The sequence below is a fragment of the Macrosteles quadrilineatus genome, unplaced genomic scaffold (genome assembly GCF_028750875.1).
Source record: "Macrosteles quadrilineatus isolate MER2022 unplaced genomic scaffold, UCM_ALF_1.0 Scaffold_2__2_contigs__length_208266976, whole genome shotgun sequence".
In the NCBI taxonomy this organism is placed as follows: Eukaryota; Metazoa; Arthropoda; class Insecta; order Hemiptera; family Cicadellidae; genus Macrosteles; species Macrosteles quadrilineatus.
The window spans coordinates 73,079,889-73,089,951 of NW_026542595.1; the positions used below are offsets into that span (position 1 = coordinate 73,079,889).

The 10,063-nt window shown below is 35.6% G+C and overlaps 1 protein-coding gene across 1 annotated transcript in view; it reads left to right on the forward strand.

The window, feature by feature from the left end:
• The window catches only part of LOC128985577 (alpha-N-acetylgalactosaminidase), a 53,583-nt gene extending 43,523 nt beyond the window's left edge, over nucleotides 1-10,060 (forward strand). The window contains exons 3-11 of the mRNA XM_054405190.1: nucleotides 951-1,125; nucleotides 1,731-1,905; nucleotides 2,761-2,855; nucleotides 4,116-4,277; nucleotides 4,951-5,148; nucleotides 5,779-5,943; nucleotides 6,261-6,333; nucleotides 8,217-8,352; nucleotides 9,164-10,060. Of these exons, the coding sequence (XP_054261165.1) occupies nucleotides 951-1,125; nucleotides 1,731-1,905; nucleotides 2,761-2,855; nucleotides 4,116-4,277; nucleotides 4,951-5,148; nucleotides 5,779-5,943; nucleotides 6,261-6,333; nucleotides 8,217-8,329 (1,156 nt within the window). The 3' untranslated portion in view covers nucleotides 8,330-8,352; nucleotides 9,164-10,060. The remainder of the gene's footprint in view (nucleotides 1-950; nucleotides 1,126-1,730; nucleotides 1,906-2,760; nucleotides 2,856-4,115; nucleotides 4,278-4,950; nucleotides 5,149-5,778; nucleotides 5,944-6,260; nucleotides 6,334-8,216; nucleotides 8,353-9,163) is intronic.
• Nucleotides 10,061-10,063: the final 3 nt, after the last annotated feature.

The window sequence follows — 10,063 nt, forward strand, 5'->3', positions numbered from 1 at the left end:
AATCAATCTGAAATTATATAATGTTTTGTTATTTAATCGTTTCTGATTTGTTAGGGTAACACACTCCAAATACTTCTCTTGGTTTCAATAATATATTTTTTTATGTCGGTTGTCTTATTTTGTTTTTAAAGTGAGTTTGAGAATTTCTTTGAGCATCTTAATCGTTCTTTATAGATCATATATCGTGTTGTAAGTGAAACATTTGAGTAGGCTTCCAATTTACCTGATCCCGCTGACCAACTGTGGATAAAGCTACAAGTCGTGTCCGGAGGAGGAGAATTCATCAAACTCAATGAACACTGGAGAAAAGCAGCTGGGGGCAAGTGATTTGAAGAAGAGAACTTCAAGCTGCAGCACTGCAGCACACTTAATCAAAGTAGTAATTCATGGTTGGACTTGTATCCGGGACCTTTATATTTCTTTGTTTGAGGATCTTCAAAAGCCAAAAACACTGTTTGAATTCTTATTTGTGAAAAACACCGTTTGAATTCTCATTTGTGAATATAACATAACAAATCCTCAAAAGTCACAACAATTTCCCCAATTTTATAGAAATTTTGATCAAATATGTAGGCAAAAATTTGTTCATGAACCAGCCCAATTTGAGCATGGCAAAGGGGACCTTTTCGCTCTATGGCAAAAATCCTTAAATAAATAACATACTACTATAGCCTATCACTGAATATCATGCTTCTTAGGTTCACTGTAAATAATATGAACGTATTTCATTATGCTAAACCTGGATTCCGGTTAAGTGTCGTCCAGCTACGCGGGGGTATTATCATTGACTATAAATACTATAGTCAATGGTACAATTCTTTATTATTTGGTAGTTTAACACCATTAATCAGTACCACCTAGAGGGAATGATTCCATTACATCCCTCATTCAGTTTATGCATTTACTTGTTTATGAGATACAGAATGTCATCCTCCGTTTTTCTGTTGCAGTGATCGGTTGTTCCGTACCATGGCAGACCTGGTGGTGTCTGAAGGCTATGCTGCTGCAGGTTACCAATACATCAACGTGGATGACTGCTGGTTGGACAAACAGCGCTCATACTCCGGTCATCTGCAGCCTGATCCCGAGAGATTCCCTTTTGGCATGAAGGATCTCGCTGCTTACGTAAGTATTCTAATTGCTAATGTACTATAAATATCAGACACCCTCTCAATATTTGATAAAGATGATCCATTATTTCTTTGGTGGTTGTTGAATTATTCTATTGAGATTTTCGCAACTGTCCTAGAAATGATCCTCCTTGGATTCTTTTTGAGAAGAGACATAATACAATGCTTGTCTGGCAATTAAAAGGTTGCCAGTTAAATGCTGAGAAAATTCAGTAGTAGTTTGATAGTTTTAGAGTGGACACATAGCTATACCTGACTATTGGAATGTCAAAATAGATGACTCTCACACAAAATTCCATGACGATAACTACTAACACTAGATAGCAACACAAACCACTGACATGTGTCTACTTCTCTGTGCATAAGCACTTTTTGTAGGTGACTTACACAAACTTTAATCTAAAACCTTTTAACCTATAGATGGATAGTTTTTCCTTCAGTGGTAGTGTATATAGGAAGCAAAAACATGACGGCCTTAGCATGATAGCCTTAGTATCTTCCTGCAAGTTTCATCAGTTGGTGAGATGGAGCTGATAAAAATTCCCCAAACATACCAATCTGTGTAATTAAGTCTAAACAATAATATGTTTCTTCTGGCAGGTTCACTCCAAAGGTCTCAAGTTTGGCATCTATGAGGACTATGGTAACTTCACTTGTGCTGGTTACCCTGGTGTGCTGGGTTCTCTAGAGCAAGATGCCTACACCTTCGCAGACTGGGACGTCGACTATGTCAAGCTGGATGGCTGCTACTCTCATCCCAAGGATATGGACAGGGGTTAGCCTCTAGTTTTACTCAGCATGTTGTACAACAAGTTTTTAAGAAATACCTTTTGAATATTAACTTGAGAATGTTTTTTAACAATGGCCTAGACGCTGTTGGGTTTTCAAATTGATATAATGATTGCCTGGTTCAGTTCAATGACCAGTTCAATTTTTGAGAAAAGTCAGTAGCTTTGGATGGTTGTAAACTGGACTCAACTGTCCTTGAGGTGGGGGGACCGCTGATCTTTGTCAGTAACAACACTATATGAGGCATTTTATTTGTACAACACTTATGTCTTCCATTCATTTTTGTGTTAAAATACGCCTAAGCTGTGTCACCATATCGTAAAGAAATATGAGTGATGTTTATCAGTTAAATTATGAAAAAGGCAACAGATTTTGATGGTTTGAAACTGGATCAAGCTGTCTTTGATGGTTGGGCCTTTGATTAATATGCCTGGCTAGAGAGACAGATAATCTGAGGCAGGAGCTAAGCTCCACAATCACCTCAACTATCCTGCTTGTATATTCTGTTTAAAACATCTAGCCAAGAGTCACTCAGCCACATCACTTAATAAGTGGATTAAGTGAATTTAGTACAAGGAAAAAATTATTTAGTAATACCTTTAATATGTTTTAGGTTAAAAATTAACATGTATGAGCTTTAGCGGCTGTAGGATGTTGGACAAAATATTTCTTGTTACAATATTGATTTGTAAATCCTGGATAAATTTTAATTATCATTGAAATACATATATCATTGAAATAGAATTGCTGCTATTCAAAAAGTCAATGAATGGAAATGGGTAGTGCCTTTCTTTTAGCCCTTTCTTTTGGAATAAGTTCCTAGCAATGTGCATTTTTACAGGATACCCAGAGTTTGGTTGGCATCTCAATAGGACTGGACGTCAAATGGTTTACTCTTGCAGTTGGCCTGTGTACCAGATATATGCTGGCATGCAGGTATGTGGACCAGAGATGGGCTTAGGGGAGATAACAGATAACCACACAAATAAATATCTCAAAACGTAACGTAACACACTGATATTTTGCCTTTATTTCTAGTTTTGAATTAACTGCTATTTTTCTCATTAAAATACCATTCTATATAATTATAGGTGTTGATCCTTTAGACAGCTGGGTAGACGAGTGGTTATAGTGCTTGCCTATTATTCAAAGGTCGCCGGTCCTGAGAAAAGTATGTAGCTTTTTGATGGTTTGAAACTGAACCCAGCTGTCCTTGATCAATGGTCTTTGATACCTGGATTGTGGCTAGATAAACATCTTGTCTTGTCAGTAACATAGCTACACAATCTCACTTCATTCTTCACTCATATTTGGGTTTAAAATACACACCTAGGTGGGGATCCCACCTCAAATGGAAATATGTTTAGGTTGAAATATTGTTATTATGCTTGGTTGGCAGATTGTGTATCTATTAGCCCCTAGAGTGCATTTTTTTCAAGTAAAGATTTATGAACTCCGTCACTTTTCAAATCATTTTGTAATTAACTACTTGGCTTTCCTTTAAAATTTTCCTAGATTGTTGCCTTTCCCTGCAGGCAAAAATTCAGCCAAATTGATTGGAAGAATCAATTCTCACCAAGTTATGATCCATTCCTAAAAATGTTATGCTATAAATCAAAATAAATCATAATCAGGATAATCTTTTGAATGTGTATAAGGAGGTTGTTCTTAGCTATACTGCCATTGTTGTTCCTTTTCATTCTTCCAAAATCCTTTCTGCAGGCTGACTGGACATTATAAATAAAAGTGGAGTAATATAGGATACTAGTACTAGTACTTGGTAATCTATTATGAATTTCATTTTATAAACATTAGGTGTGGTTTCTGATTACCTATTTGTGTTGGGCAAAAGTTAAAACTGAAAACCCACTGAAATAACTGAGCACAAATATTTCACTCATAGGACGTACTTGTTCCACCTCATCCTGGAGGACCCTTAGAATACCTCTACCTATGCCTAGTGTACATAAAAATCTCTATGTGAGGTCAGTCTCTATGAAATATTATAGACTGATAAAAAATGATTAACTCTGTTAAAAAAATAGTTTTACACCTGCCTCTTGGTTGGTTGCAGTTTAAAAGAATATTATTGTTTGATTATCTTTCATTCCAGAAAATGCAACTGTTGTGAAACTTACAAAAAAGCGTGTAAACTTTTAAAGCAAAGCTACTGATGTTCATTTTAACCTGTTTCAGCCAAACTTCAGCTCGATCATCTCGAACTGTAACCTGTGGCGCAACTTTGACGACATCCAAGACTCTTGGGCAAGTCTGGAGAGTATCATTGACTACTACGGCAACAACCAAGACAACATTGTCCCCAACGCAGGCCCTGGCCACTGGAACGACCCTGATATGGTAATGAGATCTTAACTTAAGAATTTTAAAATTAAATATCGTACAGTAATAACCGCGAGAGTAATAATCGCTTTTTTGTTCGGGGTGAGGGAACAAGTATAGCAGTAATTTATTCTCTAGACCTAGAAGAACAGGGAGTGTTCACATATTACATTTTCATGCAAAATACATCTAAATAAATCATAACTACACACTGCTCCAAGATATTACTACAAATTGGGAGATAGCTATTTTGAATATTAGAAATTTTTTTCCATTCTGGCGCTGTGTGTCCTGGTTAGAGGAGTGGGGGTACTTGCTCACAGGACACACAGACCAGCCCAGATAGGATTATTTCATCGTAGCATTATTTATGGCGGTGCAGGCATTAGCGAATTTCATTATAGGGAAGTAGCTATTACCATTGACTTTATATCTACATAGATATAAAGTGTAGATATAAAGTCAATGCTATTACCGTGGGTGGCACGGTAAGACCTTAGGCCAGGGACGGATTTATTTTGATGTCCCCAAACGCACAAAACACTGTTTGTTCAAATTTGTATACATGTATATGCATCTGTTATATATGTGTCCGTAAACATGATAACTTGAGTCAATTTAGTCTGATTTTGAGGTGTAATGTTCAAAATTAAAAGAGTTAGCTAACTTTAAAACATTAATCTTGTTACAGTTGATCATTGGCAACTTCGGGCTGTCGTATGAGCAGAGCAAGACACAAATGGCACTGTGGGCAATCATGGCAGCTCCACTGCTCATGTCTGTGGACCTGCGTACAATCAGACCAGAGTACAAGGCCATCCTGCAGAACAAGAAGATCATTGCTGTGGACCAAGACCCCATGGGCATCCAGGGCCGCCGCATATACAAGGTAACTTATCAAGATACTTAGTCTGGGTAATTGAATGGTTATGGTGCTCACATGAAATCTGGAAGGGTTTCAATCTGGAAGGGTTTTTAGGTTTACCCCCAAACCAGGTGTGCATCCCCAGACCCAGATGACATTCGGCATTGGTTTATTGGTCTATTTAACAAAAGATTTGCGATGTGACGTTAGATAATAGCAAGATCAGGGGATTAGACCTTTTCCTACACAACATTTTAAATTTTAATGACATAATAAGCACAAATCTTAAGAAAGCTAATAAGGGTGCCACAATGTGTTGGGACAAAAAGAGATAGAGCCCTTCTTAATTTGCATGTTTACCTTCAAATCTAAAGAATGCTACTTTGATTGCTCTATTTCATCGAAAAAAAAGGTTGAGATTTGATAGAATGGCTTGGACTAGAGCTTCCCTAACCAAGAAAAAAATATGAAAAATGCCATCAATATAAAATACACACAAAATGAAAACGCGGAATGTTTCATGTGTTCAATATTGTGTTTAAAGAAATATTAGCTTGAAATTTTTAACTTTTCTTAATAGTTGTCTTGTAATAATAACAAAAAAAAAGGTTTATTTTGTTATTGGTTCAGATATTCAATAATTTCAATTTTTAGCATAAAGGAATAGAGATCTGGGCTCGACCAATAACACCTGTCTACCAGAACTACTTCTCGTACGCAGTTGCGTTCCTGAACCGGCGCACTGATGGTACCCCCTCGGACGTAGCTGTCACACTAGCTGAGATGGGACTGGTGGCACCTGGAGGTTACAGAATAGAGGTAATGAAGATATGACTAAACAACTACCTATACTTAGATTTTTAGACTAAACTATAGGCTATTTACCTCCATTGATTGACTTGAAAATACTGAAGTACCTAGTTATTGTAGCTATCAAGGCCAATCTTTGGGCCAATTAATGAACTGCCAAAAGATTTGTGTTGATATCTAAATTACATTTCATTATAAGTTTCTGAATAAAAAAAGATTTTTTGTATAGACATGTATGGAGCTGTTATTTAAAGCTATTAATCTGTTATATTAACGTTACACTGAATTCATAATAAAACCTTCAATTGAACAATATTTTGTTTCAGGATTTGTATGAGGATGTTGACTATGGAATACTAAGCCCTCAAACAAAGATTAAAGTGAAAGTCAATCCTTCTGGTAAGTAAAAAATTGTTTTAGATCATCCAAAGTTAAGATCAAAACCTATGTATTCTCACTTTTATTCTGGTAATTTGCCTTGGGAACTAGCTGGTCAAGTGTTATAGTGGAGGGATTCGGTCCCTGAGTGACCGTGAAAGATTTTCACTATTTTGCCGTGACCATAGGAGCTGTTCACAATTCGTCTGCGTGTGCGGAAGATTTCCAGGATTTCATTTTGACTGTGGCACAGATAACAGACACGATGAACAACTAAAAAAACAATATTCCACAAACAAACAACAATAAATAAAAATAACAACGATAAACAAATAACAAACAAACAAAAAATTATAAAAATCATGTCCCCGCATCGTGGAAGATCTTTATTATTTCTCCGCGACCATCATTATTTTGTCACAATCACAAGAGGACATAATGATGTCCCCGCAAACGCGGAAGATGTCCAAAATTTCACCACGACTGCAGAGGACAATTACGATTTGGTCAAGTCAGCAAACAATATTCATATTAAATTCGGGTTTACGATTCCGCTATTGCAGTTGTCGAACAAGGCGATTCAGTAAAAAAGTCTGGTCCGGAGATCCCTAACATTATTATTTATAAAAAATAGAATTGAATTATTTGTTAGATAGTCTCCTAGGTCTATTGTCTGATCCAATTGTCAAAAATGAAAGCTCAAGTTCATCGAGTTGAAGTGAAATCACATTAACATTGTGTTAGTTAAGTTTCAAGACTGGTCTCTGGAAAAGAAGTGAAAGAAGTGTATTGAACATTGTATAGCAGACTAAAAATCTTCAAAACCGTTTCCTTCTAAGTCGACATACCACTGCCAGCGAGTTTTCCAATGTTGGAAGACTTCCTGGAACTCATCTATTGAAATATGTTTAGAATCTTTGTCGAAGCCGTTTGAACTGCTTCTATAGCCAAACCGCTTCCCTTTCAAGTCCTTCTTCATACAGGAGAACAAAAAAAAGTTGTTGATGGTGAGGTCTGTGCTATAGAGTGGCGGCGGAAGCGTTGCTCCGTTGTTTCAGGACATAATCTGGGTGAATGCGCAACTGTCACGTACCGCTGCTTCTGATCGTCCGTGAGCACTTTCGGTACAAGTTTGGCATAGACCTTTCTCATCATAAAATCTTCTAATCTCACTAACCATGTCAAACACTAAACCATGGTCCAAAGTTATTGTATCTGCAATGAGACCAATGTTCAAGAGTCAGTTACTATTCAAAACTTCAGCATTTTTGTCAGATTCCCTTGGTTTTGCGACATTGCAGGCCTTCGAGCTCGATCATCATCTTCAATATCTTTGTGGCCATCTTTAAACCGCTTGTGCCACATAAAATCCATGGCACGTAACTTTGCGTCATCCTTGTACGCCTGTTAAAGCAACTGAAGCATTTCCAAGCCATTCTTGACACAGAATGTTATGGAATAACGCTGCTCATTCAAACTCTGAGTTTACAGCACCCTTTTTAACTTAAATTTTGCAACCACGGGAAACTCAAAGACGTTTCCACTGTGATGGCTGTAGAGTCATTATTTTTTTTTGTGATTTTAACATAAAAGGCTCTGAGATAAAATGGGATAAAGAAGGCATAATTGGTTGATTTTAACAAATAAATATATGATTTTCTCTTGCTCTGGGACAATTTATATAAAAACTCCCATATATGATCTCATTTGCAGCCCTGTCCCCTAGAACAAAGCGACCATTATGATCAAAAAACTGATTTATTTGCAGTCTGAGACTAACTATCAAAATTTGTTTCTGAAATACTCATTAAAATAAGAGCACGTTGGCACATTTTAGTTTCACTAGAAAAAATGAATTATGAAATTTATCTATTAATCAAAGCTAATATTAAAATTTTCCACAGGTGTAGTGATACTACGAGCTGATGTCCAGCCAATCTACAGACAAACAACTCCTTATGATCCTTTCAGGAATGTGTTTGCTGTTCCTACCAGAGTACCTAATTCGTTCAAGTGACAGGGGACACATTAGTCATACCAGTAAGTGAATCTATGAACTATAATGATCTATTCAGTGGTTTAGTCATGACTACTCTAACAAGATCCTACATCTTCTGGATAAAAAACATTCAGAATATTTTATTTTAAAACAAGTTTTTAATGGGAAAATCTAGCAGAAAGCATGATTTGTGGTGCAACTCACATGGATCCATCCATCCTGTCCAGTACCTACTGTAGTGGGGTGAGATCAATTGGGGGGAACGACATTCTCTCTCATCAGCTTTTTTCTAAACTCTATATTTTAATAGGCGACCTATATGTTTTTTTTTCTCTGAGATAATGGTAAGCCTGACCTGACCTGGCTGGAGAGACAATGCCTAAGACTGACAGGTTATCAATTAGTAACTGTCTACCAGAAATGCAAGAAAAAGAAATATTGAAATACGCAACATTTGTATTTTTGGAAATTTAACTAAAAAATTGTTTAAATCTTAACAGAATAGCAGCTAGCTTACTTTAGAAGAAGTACAGGTACAAAAACATATAGGTCGCCTATTAAAATAAACAACACAGGAAAAGATACAAAATACACACAATATTTCGTCCCCGAACTCTCATCCTCCCTTTATCCACAATAAAAAAATCCTGACCAAGAGCATTTCCTTGAAATAAAGCTTAAAAGAGTAATTTCGCCAGAGATAGAGGTTCCACAATAACTTGTTTCATGTATCCACAGTTTTGTTCCGCCTCAAATAAATTGGTATAAAACTTCATTACAGTTCTGAAAGTTTGAATTTCATTTTCAAAAATATTTTCAGATAACTCGATTATAAGTTTATTGTTGTTTCAGAGTTTGGATCTTCACCCTGCAGAACACTGACAAAGATCAACCCTGGCTGTGAACTATCTGCTTGAGGTCTAGCAGTTTAAGATCAAGTCCTACGTTGAAGGATTGCTACTGTTTAAGTGGAACAGTTACGGAAGTGATTAGACAATTTCACCATCCACTCTCTTTTGTGTTGACATAAAACTGTATTCATAAAAATAGATTTTGACAAAGAACTTTCAACATTAAAATTAACATATTTATATATCGAGATACTGTTTTAAGTGTTGATCTCTCTGTCTTCATAGGAATACAAAATCAATATTTTTTATACATACCTGTGTTATGTTTTATAGTGAAGTAGTTTAAGCTATTTAGAAGTAAACGGCCATGGCCAAAATATTGTTAATTTTGTTACTGTAAAGTTTTAAATGATTTAAAATGTATTGGCCATATATTTGTTTCATACCAGTTAATAGCCCTTAAATTTTAAATATCTAAATATTGTCAGCGCTTTCAAAGCAATTCTGTGATACAATCCATTTCATTTTGCTTTTTTCCACCAATTAATATTTTTACTCCAGCGCCATATTTTTCAGTTAAGTTGTTTGTTTTTAATTTTGTGTCAGTATTATTATCTGTACCACATTAAGCTGTAGGAACTAAGAACAATATTTTTAATCATTTCTTAGCACTATTTTATTTGTAAATTTAATTTTTAAATTTGGATTATTATGAAATGACAAAGTATTATACTAAAGAAAAATGTTGCAATATTTACCATCTTGCAACAAACTATACCAATTTTTTAAATATTTTTTTTTTAAATAAAATACATAAGATGTCTTACTAGCTAAATGTGTTTTTTTCAGTTCTAGACTATTTGTAAATATTTATAGTAAAATAAGTACAAAACCGAAATTG